At 41.1% G+C, this 13,822-nt stretch overlaps 1 protein-coding gene across 1 annotated transcript; it reads right to left on the bottom strand.

Moving 5' to 3' along the window:
* Positions 1 to 1,066: 1,066 nt before the first annotated feature.
* On the bottom strand, positions 1,067 to 9,360 carry NDUFAF4 (NADH:ubiquinone oxidoreductase complex assembly factor 4). Its single transcript, XM_029944168.1, has 3 exons — positions 9,151 to 9,360; positions 8,546 to 8,649; positions 1,067 to 3,129 (listed from the first exon to the last, which is right to left on the bottom strand). The coding sequence occupies exons 1-3, from the start codon at positions 9,284 to 9,286 to the stop codon at positions 2,842 to 2,844; spliced, it is 528 nt and encodes a 175-aa protein (XP_029800028.1). The 5' UTR covers positions 9,287 to 9,360; the 3' UTR covers positions 1,067 to 2,841.
* Positions 9,361 to 13,822: the final 4,462 nt, after the last annotated feature.

Raw genomic sequence — 13,822 nt, forward strand, 5'->3', positions numbered from 1 at the left:
GGACCTGGCAGTCAAGGGTAATTCCTGAGTGAGGAATGGTGAGATGGCCGTCAAGACCTCCATTAATGCCTTTTGTGGTTAGCATGACCACACGTCCTAGTTTACCCAAGATATCCAGTTTATGCTACTGTCCCTATTGTTCTAATGTAATTGGTGCCCTTTTGTCTTTCAAATGTCGTTTGGGCAATGAATTATATAGTGCCCCTGTTGATCACAGAGCTTTACCCAATGTACCTACTTAGGCAGCTTTTCTTTTACCGGCTCTGTGGATCAGTTCTCCTTCCATCCTGACTCAACTTCCAGCCTCCTCTCCTGACTCTGCTAACCCCGTATCTTTTCATCCCCAGGAATTCTTTCCCTCCTCCCTTCTTCATACCCTGGAAAGCTGCTCTCCTTCAAAGCCACCCTCTATCTCCTGTTCCTTCCTTTTTTTTCCCCCACAATAAACTTTAGACCCAGACATTGTGATTATTTAACCTCCACAGATGGTTAGCACACACCAGACATTATTTTTTAATGCTGCCACACTAGTCATTAAGTATTTTTAAAAACACCCCCAATCTAGATCCCATCAACAAAGGCATCTTTCAGACTTACTAAACCAATCTATGACAGTGGAGAGGGCCCAGATGTGTTTCTCATATCCAATGCGCAGGGTAGTCCTGCACCTTGAATGCCATCACTTAATTCTTACAATCCCAAAGAGGCAACACGTAAAATGTTTAGGAGCACTAGGTTTTGAAAATAACCTACTACTAAGGTTTAAATCCAGGTTCCCACACTTACTAATCTTTGAACAGTTAGTTTAGATATCTGTGCTTCAATTTCCTCTGTAAAACATGATTAAAAGTACTTCTCTTCCTGCCTAAGGTAAATATCAAGCAAGTTAGTAAACGTAAAGCACCGAGATCAGTGCCTTGCACAGTCATTGCTTCTAAGATACCATTGCCAGTGGTGAGGCGGAGATCTGCACCCCAGTTCTCTGAATCTGAACTCCATGCTTTCTGTGACACCACTACTACTCAGGCGCTCTCCTACATATAGTTAAAAAGCAGTAAGAGGCCAATGAAAGATATGGGAAGTACTTTATTTTATCATGTGACACCATTTTACAGCCAGATTTACAGATGACTAACCATGGTGCGTAGATCTGAACAGGGAAGATGGCTCAGAAATAGCAGTATTAGTAATTCAAGTATTGACCTTTATTTCATAAAGGAAAACAGTTTTGATGACTGATTTACCAGAGCTTTAAAATGCAATTTTATACAGTTTTCTTAAAGAACGGTTTTGAACCAAATATCAACAAGGTAGTTTATTCACATAATGAAATTGCAGTTGAAAACAAGCTTAACATTTTCTATCTCAGCCCATTTCTCTTTCCAGCATTGCAAATGCTGCCCTCCATCGTCATGCTGAATTCCTCAGCAGCTTCCGGACCATTCCCAAGGGAATCCCTGGGAAACAGTGAATGTCCATCTTCCTTCAGAAGGACACAGATAACTTGGAATTTTTCTTACACATTTTCAATATTCCTACAACTTACACTTTCTGCTCTTCTGAAATATGCTTCTTTTTGCCCCGGAGAAAGAAACCATACCACTAAGAATCTGAAAACCTAGATTTTAGACCTGGCTATGTCATAAACCAGAGAATAATCCTAAATAGGTCATGAAACCTCCCCAGCTCTGTTCTTAACTGCGAAGAATCAAGTCCTATTTGTTCAGTCCTTTATTATTTACCTTCACAGTAACTGTTAGAGTTAAGTAAGGCAGCATTATATTCACTTTATAGAGATAATTCAGTCTCTAAGAGGCTATACAATCTACCCAAGATCCCATGGGTGGTAATACAATAGAGCTAAACTTACATGATCTCACTCAAGACCCTAGTCTCAGTGTATTCTGTACTCATAAATTGGTTCAACCGATGAAGCAGCAATTTCCTGGGTCCTTTCCAATGATCACACTTTGTACTTCTCACACTTTTTCCCTCTCTTCCTTCAACCAGAGTTTAAATGAGAAAACATACATATAATTCGTCACCAGATTTCATTTACCATGGTTCTTTGATTTAACCATTCTTCACAATTTTCTTGTATTTCTCTATAAAATCCGGAGAAGTTCCTTTTCCAGACAGCTCTCATGACTGCCTGCTTCTCTGAAAGCTTCTGGATTTACCTGTCTGTCAAAACAGAGACTGCTAAAATTTCATAAATACCAATTCCTTTTTAATTTTAAGAAGTTATTTCATACATAAAACCAGTTCAAAACAAGAGAAGTCCTAACTCTTTTTCCCTGTAATAATAAAAGTGTACTTCCTATTGATTTTGTGTCCACTTTCCTGTCTGCGTTCATTTGGGAAATACTGTTATCCTACCTCGCTGTCAAGTCTCCCTTGCCCTAACAAGAAAATACAGTCATAAAAGGTAGCAAAACTCTTACTTTCACAATTCCATAGGAAGAATAAATTTTGGACGGCAAAACTTTGAATGTTAAACAAGAGAGATACAGGACATTTCCCAAGAGGCCATATGACCAACTGAAAAGCTGATGATATGATGTACCTAAAATTACACATTAACTTTACTTATAATAATTTATACATGTGCTGCTTTGTCTTACTGATATTACATATGAACATATACCTAAGCCAAATTAAACTTTACAAGAAAACAAAATTCATTCTACTGGCAATCCTGAAAATTCAGCAGAGCTCAATAAATAGAATGCTCTCCCACAAAGGGAGCTTTAAACACTCAGTAATTTGAAACTAAATAAGAAACTAATCAGGACATAGGATTGGGGAATATATATAGGAAAAGTAATTTCAACATTTTCTTCATTTTGATGGTATTGCTTTCTTGTCTTCAGGAGAGATGATTTTGACTTCAAAAGTAAGAAAATATTTGAGAAGGGATTTTACATCTTTCTGTTCTAGACAGTATTCTTCTGCTATTTTCTCAGCAGTCCATGTTTCTGGATAAAGTTTATGATTATTGAGAAGTGTCAATGCCTCTACGATGGAAATTTTGCCTTTGGGAATGTTCTTACTACTCATCATATTAAAGTCTTGGCCTTTTACCAATCTGAACTCCTTTGGCTCTTGACGTGTTCCGGCATCTTTTACCTAGTATCAAAAAACAAAAACAAAAGGCTTTCAAGATGAGAGAAAAGATCTGACATCTACTTTCATGCTTCTGAAATCTCCACTATTCTTCAAATAAATACTACACATGCTTCTCCTAACTACACTACCGCATTACAATGACCCATAGATTCAATGGCACTTTTGCACATCACCATTTCATAACTACAGCTCGACCATCATTAAGAAATCTAGGTAGTTCTACAAAATAACAATCAATTGTATACCATCCGCTCATCACGTTATTTCATGCATATTAATATAACAAAAATGAATTTACTAGATAAAAACCTGTTTTGGAAGGGCAGAATTCTGATGCTGCCCTAACAACTTACTCGATAATCTCCATTCTGTTTCCTAGTTTTGTATTTCATATTCAATGCCTCCAAATACCTTAAATGAATTTAAAAATATGCTAGAAATCTTGCCTCTTGAGAGAAAATAAACCAACACACAAACATAAAAAAAAGAAAACAACCTATGCATGCCCATCTTTCCACTGTCTGTCCCATCCAAGTATAATCCTTGCTCTGTGCTCCGTATTTCATTCATTACTTCGCCATGCCAACCATTCCCTTTTTCTTTTTCTTTCAATTGTACCCTGCCTACTGCTGCTGTTTGGTCAAAATATAAAAATGCCATCATCACTCTCTTTTTAAAAATGGCCACCAAACCCAAATCAACACTGTTGTTTATGGCCAGTTTCCTTCCCTCTGGTTAAGCTTTAATGGTATTTGTGATCTCTGATCCAGGATTAGATTAGAGGATTCAATCTTAATGCAGAAGACACTTTTCAGGCGCTCTGTACACTCACTACAGGTCTGACACTGTTGACCACTCCAACACACCCATAACAAACTCTCCCCTCAGTTTCCATGCCACTCCTTTTCCTAGCTTCCCAGCTGTCTCTCGAGTGGCTCCTTTGTTCTTGTGGGCTTTTTCTCTTCAGCTGCTCCCTGAGGGTTAGTGAGCTCCCAGTTCTGGCCCAGGCCTTCTTTCCAGTCCTCACATTCTACTACAGTAATCCCATACACACCCTGGACTTCCATTACTACCTACCTGTTAGCAACTTTCAAAGCTGATCTCAAACCTAAACCTTTCTCCTTACTTACAGACCCAAAATCCCAAATGCGGACAGGACATCTTCACTTGGATTACCTACGAGCACCTCAAAATCAACAATGTCTAAAACTGAAATTACCCCTTTCCTCCGAAAATCTAATTCTATCCCCATATATATATATATATTTTTTTTTAATTTATTTTGAGAGACAGAGAGAGCGTAAGCAGGGGAGGGTCAGAGAGAGAGGGAGATACAGAATCTGAAGCAGGTTCCAGGCTCTGAGCTGTCAGCAGAGCCTGACATGGGGCTCGAAACCACGAACTGTGAGATCATTACCTGAGCTAAAGCCGGATGCTTAACTGACTGAGCCACCCAGGCGCCCCTATCCCCATATATTTCATCTCAGTGACCAATATCACTTCCCTTCATATCTAATTCCAAACCTTAAAGCTTTTGTTATGTCCTGTTATATGGGATATCTCCCTCTTCCTCATGCATCGCATCCAATCAACGTCCAAATCCTGTTGATAGTGATTTCTAAGTCCCTCTTGAACACATTCACTTCTCTCCTGGTCACTACATCACCAAGTCAAAATCTCCTGTGGGGTCTCCTTTGACTGCATAAAATGCATTTTATTCCCTCCCAGCCCATTATGAAGTTAATCAGATATAAAACTCTTCAGTGACTTTCCACTCTCCTCAAGATAAAACCCAAATTTTTTAGCAAGACAAATAATCTCCATGACTGGGTCTCTATTACCTCTATCCTATCTCACTTCTCCCAGATGTATTGCTCACACTTTCCCCTAACTGTAAAGAACTCTAACTGGTTTCTGAAGGCATCACTCTCTCCTACCTCTATATTGTAACTTTGGCCTGAAACATCATCCCAACTTCTTCATTTTCCAAAACTCAGAGCTTCTCTTAACCTTCTATTCCCAGATAATCCTTCTTCCACTCCACATATACTTTTACTCAAATTCCCCTTCTGTTTAATATCAAATACTGAAATATTATGATACTAAATATCTGATAAAATTCAACATCCTCTTTTTTTTTAAGTTTTTTGTTTTGTTTTTTATTTATTTTTGAGAGATCGAGAGAGACAGTGCGAGCAGGGCAGGGTCAGAGAGAGAAGGAGACACAGAACTGGAAGAAGGCTCCAGGCTCTGAGCTAGCTGTCAGCACAGAGCCCGATGCAGGGCTCGAACCCATGAACCGTGAGATCATGACCTGAGCCAAAGTCGGACGCTTAACTGACTGAGCCACCCAGGTGCCCCCCTACACCCTCTTTTGATTAAAAGAAAAAACAAACTCTGAGCAAATTAACAATGAATAAGTCCCAAATGTGAAAAAAGTATTTTTAAATCAGAAACCATATCATTTTATTATAATTAATGCTGAAACATTAGAGACCCCCTATGTAAGAAAACAGGATAGAATGCCAACTTTCACTGCTATGTTAATGCTACAAACACAATAAATGTAGCAGTACAAATACCAGAAAACTGTAATTCTGTGCTGATGATATGAGAGTATCTTCAAAAAAACAATATAACAAACTGAAAAACTAACAGAAATAATAGCCTTGCAATGTGGGTACCTACAATATAAAGATTACTCACTTTCTGGAAATTGGCAATAGTGAAAAAAGATCCTAAGGTAGCAACCATCCCTCTGTACCCCCAAAACTAATACAAAGATGTTAGTTTTCAAATTAATCTGTACATTCCAACTCAGTTACACTCAAAATCCGAATCAGACTTACTAAAGAACCTGAGAATTTGATTCTCAAGTTCATCTGGAAAAAACTGACAAGAGCCAGGAATCTTTTGGGGAGCGGTGGGGGTCAGGGCAAGGCCTCCCACAGTCAGATGGCGACTGCGCCTGCACCCACTCAGCCCCCACTCAATTTCTGCTTGAGCACCGACCCCCAAGGCATCTGACTGACTGATATCAGGAGTGACTTGCCTTCTTGTGGTAAAAATATGTGGATTGTACCCTGTGAAAAAAAACTTGTTATAGGTGTTTCCTCTTTTGTGATTATAGGAGCAAATGTTACATTTCCTGAGAAATCATGTTTTTCTTCCCTTCAGAAAACAGGCTATTGACCCCTCTTGCCTTTGCTAAAAACTTCGCCTTGTATTTGAACGCTACAGATCCCTTCCTTCCCCATGTGATAAGCACCCAGTCACCTATGGACAAAGGTTATGCGTGAGTCTTCCACCTACCTACGTTCTGGGAAATTTTTACATACGAAGACTTTGTTATCAGAAATCACTGTCTAAGGCAATTGCCACTTCTGTTTTGTAGCCCATACATTTTTTCCATAAATAAAGCTGACTCTCCGGTCAGAGCAGAGATGCCTGCGTGGTGGGCAGAAAGAAGCCGAGGCTCTCTCGCTCCCTTCCACCGACACCGTCCATCCTCTAGGGAGCCCTGGACCTGCTGGCGCTGGACTCCGGCAGTGAGGAGAACTGATAAGTCCATAAACAGACTTGTATATATTAGTATTGTGAGTGGAGAAAAGACCTGGTTATTCAATAAATTCTGTTTAGACAACGGACCACCCGGCTGAAAAGATCTCCCTCCACACACTGAACACTACACTTAATGCCAAATAAAGATGTTCACGCAAAACATCCCGTCATAAAAGTGCCAAAACAGAAAATCATTTTCATGGGGGGTCCAGACTTCTAATATCAGGAAAAACAAAAAAAGGCTACATATTTGACAGAATTTTGAATAGCAATAATAAGTTAAAGAGCCAGACAAAAGGGACGCCTGGGTGGTTCAGCGGGTTAAGCGTCCGGCCAGCTTCAGCTCAAGTCATGGTCTCACAGTCCAAAGTTCAAGCCCTGCGTCACTCGCTCTAACTGCTGTCATAACACCCGGAGCCTGCTTCGGGTCCTGTGCACCACCACCCCCCCCCCCCCCCCGCCCTAGCTTGCACAGGTGCGTGCACTAGCGTGCACGCACTCTCGCTCCAAACCAAAACCAAAAACAAATAAGGACAGACAAAAAATTATTTGACATATGATATACACAGTATCACAAATGTCTAAAAACGTCACAAATCATTAAGAAAACTATGAACTACCCAAAAGAGAAAAAGGGACAAAGCGTAAGTAGGTACTTCAACCTCTTTTTCACTGTCGTTCCCCTGAGTCTTTTTAGACTTTCCCCCTCAAATTTTATTACCACTGTATATCTCCTTATGTTTTGTATCTAAGTAATTGTATTCATAAAAATTGTTAAATTGTTTTCACTCCCCAAGGGCCAATTTTTGAATGCATGATTTAGTATAGCATGAGAGAAGCAGCAGTTGAAGTATTCTACAACACCTGTTATTGCTGGAAGTATCAACACAAAAAACATGAACACCAGCCCTTCCATCTTTCTTATGGGAACATCTGGTGATAAATGAGCCCTGTAATTGCAATTACATGCAACAATTCACAAACCTTATTTTACATGAGTTTTATTTTGCTTATCTAATGAAAATTACATTAATAACAGTATCTGTGCAAACAGTATGACCAATCTAGACAGAGAGGACCGGAGAATTTTAGAACGGAAAAATATCTGGGAGTTGTCACTGGAACTTTCCTCTCCTTTAATCACACTCTTCCCCCAACATAGAACTTTCCTGCTCCAACAAACTCATCTAGTTAACTCAGGTTCATCCTTCAGGCCTGAGCTTAAATGTCCCCCACCCCTGATTGTCCAGTCACAAACCGGTCCCTCTGATACACTCACAGAGCCTACACTTCTCTCTCACAGACGTATCAGCAATCATATACGTATGGTTGTTCATCTGTTTAATGTCTGTGTTCCTCACAATCTTATAAGAGCAAGGACCAAGTCTGTTTTGTTCATAACTATATACAAAGCACTTGTGCACTGCATTTATATATAGATTTACATATAGGTTCCCATTCCCAATGTAGTCCATAAACTCTCAATTTTTACATCTCCTGATTATATCTTTAAAAAATAAAACCAAAACACCAATAACAACACTAAAAGAATCCCTCATCAGGACAAAACCCAACCCACTGAAAGATGAGAAAATAGTATTAAAGCTCTCTTCTGGTCATTCAAATGACGACAACTACTAGAAGTCCCTTACCACATCCTACATATTGTGCAATACCACCACCAGCACTGGGCTTAAGTTTTGCCAATTCACTGTAGTCTGGTCACAACTACAGTGACAGTTTTAAACAAGCAGAGCCCTCACTCTCTTTTCCTACCTACCACACTTCTCTCGTTCGTTTTCCTGGAACACAAACAGGTTCAATTCCTTATCTGCTGAATTAAAACACACATTACCTGCACAGAAGACACAGGATCTTTGGAATCAACATACACGTCTTTTAGTAAGGACAGCAGTTTGGCATCTTTTCTAGCAACTTCTCCCTTAATTTCTGGATGGTCTACAAAAAAGAATATCATGATATTAAAACCAAAGCAAATTCCCTCTAAGAACCTAACACTTAACACAAGACAGCCACTTCTAATTAGTTCTTTAATAAAAATCACTCGGAACATGTAAGAAGTACCATACATGTAAATCAAAATGCCAGGTCAGGCCCGGCGTCCACAGTTCTGTGAAGATCCCTACAGAGCACTTCCGAGGAACTTCAGAGTAGGACTCAGTACCTCAAGCATTAAAGATAAAAGCCTCCGAAGGTCTGCGCAGCGGCCGCCACCTCCGCAACTTCAGAGTGGGCGGAGCCGCCACTCCACCCAGGGCGCAATGGGACAGTTTCAATGTCACCGGCCTGGGGGATCGACTTTACCGCGCTGGGCTGGCGAAGTCACTGCGGCCAACCCCGGTCACCCACGCCAATAGACCAAGATCCACGGACGCCGAGCCACCAAGCCCGACTCGGGAGCCCGCGCGCGGAGTCCGGACGCCCCCTTGCACCACTTACGAATCATCTGCTCTCGCAGCAGGCTCTTGGTGGAGGGGTGCCTAGGGGCGGGAGAGGGCTTCATCTTGCTGATTTCCCGTTCCGCCCGGTTCTCTAGGTTGAAATTCCTGATTGCGCGAAACACTGCAGCCCCCATCTCTTCACAACATGATGCCCTCTGGGTTCACGCCACACGTGGGGAAACACCGGCACCGGCGCCCTCCGGGACGCGTCGAGCATGCGCACGAGTGGGGTCATCCGGCCCAGCGCCGAAAAATGGGCGCTAAAGCGCGCCGTTCGCCCCCTAGCGGTCGGGAGGGCGCACGCCGCGTTTCTGCCCCGAGTGTGTCCTAGTGAGCCCCTCCCTTCGGGGTGGAGGCTTGCGACCAACTTCGGCTGCTTCCGGCGGGAAGGGGCCGGGCCTAGGCTCCGACTCCAGTCTGTTCTCACCGCTGCAGGTTAGGGAAGTCGGGAGGGAAGAAGTCGGGAGGGAAGCTTTAAAACCGTACCAGGACTGGCCTCATCCCAGACTTTGATTTAGTTGCTCCGGAGTGAGGACCCGCGTTGGTTCAAGCTTTCCACGTGATTTCAAAGTTGCAGGCTGAGTAGAGAAAGTGGTAAGGAAATTGACCTTGACGTCCTTCCACCTGTCAAGGCAGCTAAGGAAAAGCCAATAATAATGAACTAACTGCGCCAGGATAAAGGAGGGTCCTAAAATCGCCCTTTCCTGTTTTCTGAGAGGAAATTAATGAAAGTGTATTCCTTCGGGGCACCTGGCTGGCTGGGTAGGTGAAGCCTGCAAACTCTTGATCTCTAGGCTCTGGGTTCGAGGCCCACCTTGGGTGTAGCGATTACTTTAAAGCATTGTTTAAAGATCCCTCAGATTTTAAAAATCTCTAAGTGTATTCTTTTTTGATGAATATTTGTTCTCACTCTTTTATTTATATTCCTGCCCCCTTCTGTGATGCCTTTCTGACTAAGCTACCTTGTTCCCTTTTTTCCTTGATCTTTTACATACTGCTCGCCTAACGCACTTTGTATTGGTTTCAGTCTTGCTGTCCTTTCTCTTTTGTTTATTTTTGATGTGTGTTGTTTATGTATGCTATTAAGTTCTGTGTCACCGCGTCATTCCCTAACTTCTTTCTCTTTTAAAGCCAGGAAAACTTCCCTGTAACTTAGTGAAAGGAATAGCCAATAAGACACTAAGAAACACCCCACCAGTGTTTTTTCATACTCTCTCTTCCTGCCTCCCCCCATTTGTAAACAGATTATTGTGTTGCTTCTTCTACTTGAGATGATTTAGAAATATTGTCATATATACATAATCTGTATATGTATAGTCATTAATCCATAAAAGATAAAAGAGACCTACTAGGAAGTAGCAGGGTTTCCAAAATTAGCATATTTTCGTAGGCTGTAGTTGTAGGGTCTGTTTTTGGTGACCTCAGCTCTGAGCAGAATGAAGGCGATTGTTTGTTTCTGACCAGTTAAAAGCAAGGAAAGAATTGGTGTAAAGACAATTGAATTGAAGTGATTTTTTTAAAGAGAATTAAAGAAAAGGGCAAAAGTAATGGTTTATTTATTAAATTATTAAATTTAATACTTAATCATAAGAAACGTACTGCAAGGAACATAGCTTCCACCACTGATCATGAGATGTGTTTTTACTGGGATTGCCAGTTTTCTCTTCCAGAGTTAGTTGGGAAGTTATCCTGCAGGTGGCAGGCTGCGCCAAGATTTCAATCCTTGAGACCTAGGCATGCCTAGAACTCCTTGCTTTATAGCCCAGATACTCCTATTTCCATGGGTGCCAAGAAACTTTCATCTGCCTCATTATGTCCATGAGCTTCATCAGTTATGGTAGCACGTTCCACTCACTGCTTGTTAAAATATTTTAAAAGTAAAAAAACTCATTTTCGTAGAAATTTTTTCATACTTCTAGTAGCACGTTAGACACACTCCTAAAACCATAAAAGTAATGTGGGGCAGAAGTTACAGGAAGTGTAGGGGATTGTGGAGATAACTATAAATGAAAGGATTCTTTGAATTCCCACAAGTAGGGAGAGTTTGGATCCAGTGTTTCAGAAACCTCCAGCCTGTACCAGCTACTTGCCTGGTCCTGGTCTGGTGCTGCTCAAGCCCTCGGAGCAGAGCTGAAGCAGAGGCACTCCCATCAGAAATGCACAATTGGCTGTCATCACTTGGGAATCATCCTTGGAAATAAAGCCTAAGTCATAAATGCATAATTCTCGCACTTCTTGTCAAAATATGCAAAGTAACGGGAAGTCTGGGCTCAAAACTCTCCAGGCTTCTGTAAAGGGATGAAGTCAGGTCCCTAAGGAAAGTATAACCGGGATGGTGCTCAGAATTAAGCAGATCGCTGAACAGAGTGTTATGATGGGTATGTATTACTAAACATCTTAGGATACTAATAAAATAAACCCAGGGTCTTGTCAACACAATAGAATATAAATTCTATGAGGACAGAAATTTGTGTCTGTTTTGTTAATTGCTATATTCATCACCTTGAACAGTGCTTGGCACATAGTAGGTACTAAACAAATGTCAAATAAATATCAAATAAATCCAAAGACTAGTAGGAGCCTTGAGCTGGAGTCCAGACCCTAGACAGGTTCCCTCTGCCAGAAGTGAATTCTTGTGAAAGCTGCTCACTCTGGTGGAACCCCCTCTCTTCACTTTAAATTCGGAATGATAGTGCTTAATGGTTTTCACACAGTTTAAAAATATAAAATATATATAAAATATAAAGTATCTAATACAGGTTTATTTCTGAGCTCTCCATTTTGTTCCATTGGTCAGTATGTCTTTTTCTATGCCAATACCATAACAGCTTTATTCCTATAGATTTGTAATTTAGTTTGAGATCCAGGAGCATGATGTCTCCAGCTTTGTTCTCCAAAATTGCTTTGGGACCAGTACATTTTTGAAAAACAGCAATGAGGGTGGACTAACCCTGTAAGATATCAGAATACAATATAAAACCTTACAGTGTGATACTGATACAGAAATAGGTAAATAAATCAGTAAGTATAATAGTGACATGACAGATCTAATTATGTAGAGTGACATCTAAAATCACCCTGTATTGGGGCGCCCGGGTGTATAGTCAGTTGAGCATCCGACTCTTGATTTCAACTAAGGTCATGATCTCACAGTTCCTGGGATCGAACCCTGCATCAGGCTCTCTGCTGACAGTGTGGAGCCTGCTTGGAATTCTCTCCCTCTCTCTGGCCCTCCCCCTCCAAATAAAATTTTAAAGAAAACTAAAAAAAACAAAATAGCCCCTCCTAAACAGATAGCCACGTTTCCGATGTCATTTATTTACCAGTCCACCATTTCCCTTGGTCTCCATACTCATGTATCACTTACTGTTTTCTTCTCCTCCGGTTTTCCTTGCACCAGATTGCTTTTGTTTATTTAAAAAGTTAAAAAAAATTATTATAGTTTATTGTCAAGTTAATTCAATTTATATAACACCCAGTGCTTATCACAAGTGCCCTCCTTCATGCCCATCACCCATTTTCCCCTCTCCCCCACCCTCATCAACCCTCAGTTTGTTCTCAGTTTTTAAGAGTCTCCTATGCTTTGCCTCCCTCCCTCTCCTTAACTATTTTTCATTTCCCCTAACTTCCCTTCCCCTATGGTCCTCTGTTAAGTTTCTCTTGTTCCACATACGAATGAAAACGTATGGTATCTTTCTCTGCCTGACTTATTTCACTTAGCATAATACCCTCCAGTTCCATCCACATTGCTACAAATGGCCAGATTTCATTCTTTCTTGTTGCCATGTAGTATTCCATTGTATATATGAACCACATCTTCTTGATCCATTCATAAAGTGATGGACATTTAGGCTCTTTCCATGATTTGGCTATTGTTGACATTGCTGCTATGAACATTGGGGTACATGTGCTCCTATGCATCAGCACTTCTGTATCCCTTGGGTAAATTCCTAGCAGTGCTATTGCTGGGTCATAGGGGAGTTCTGTTGCTAATTTTTTGAGGAACCTCCACACTGTTTTCCAGAGCAGCTTCACCAGTTTACATTCCCACCAACAGTGTAGGAGGGTTCCCATTTCTCCACATCCTCACCAGCATCTGTAGTCTCCTGATTTGTTCATTTTAGCCTGACCAGCATGAGGTGGTATCTCAGTTATAGTTTTGATTTGTATTTCCCTGATGATGAGTGATACTGAGCATCTTTTCACATGTCTTTTGGCCATCTGGATGTCCTCTTTGGAGAAGTGTCTGTTCGTGTCTTCTGCCCGTTTCTTCACTGGATTATTTGTTTTTAGGTTGTGTGGAGTTTGGTGAGTTCCTTATAGATTTTGGATACTAGCCCTTTATCTGATATGTCATTTGCAACTATCTTTTCCCATTCTGTCGGTTGCCTTTTAGTTTTGTTGATGGTTTGCTTTGCCGTGCAGCTTTTTATCTTGATGAGGTCCCAATAGTTCATTTTTGCTCTTGATTCCCTTGCCTTTGGGGATGTGTCGAGTAAGAAATTGCTGCAGCTTAGGTTAAGGAAGTTGTCTCCTGGTTTCTCCTCGAGGGTTTTGATGGTTTCCTGTCTCACATTCAGGTCCTTCAGCCATTTTGAGTTTATTTTTGTGTATGGTGTAAGAAAGTGGTCTAGTTTCATTCTTCTGCATGTTGCTGTCCAGTTCCCCAG

The sequence above is a fragment of the Suricata suricatta genome, chromosome 7 (assembly GCF_006229205.1).
Source record: "Suricata suricatta isolate VVHF042 chromosome 7, meerkat_22Aug2017_6uvM2_HiC, whole genome shotgun sequence".
Taxonomy (NCBI): Eukaryota; Metazoa; Chordata; class Mammalia; order Carnivora; family Herpestidae; genus Suricata; species Suricata suricatta.

Coding starts and splice junctions, on each gene's coding strand:
- NDUFAF4 (XM_029944168.1), bottom strand. CDS start 9,286: ATGGGGGCTGCAGTGTTTCGCGCAATCAGGAATTTCAACCTAGAGAAC. Junction 8,650..9,150: donor GCTGCGAGAGCAGATGATTC/GTAAGTGGTGCA, acceptor TCTTTTTTGTAG/ACCATCCAGAAATTAAGGGA. Junction 3,130..8,545: donor ATCCTGTGTCTTCTGTGCAG/GTAATGTGTGTT, acceptor TTTTGATACTAG/GTAAAAGATGCCGGAACACG.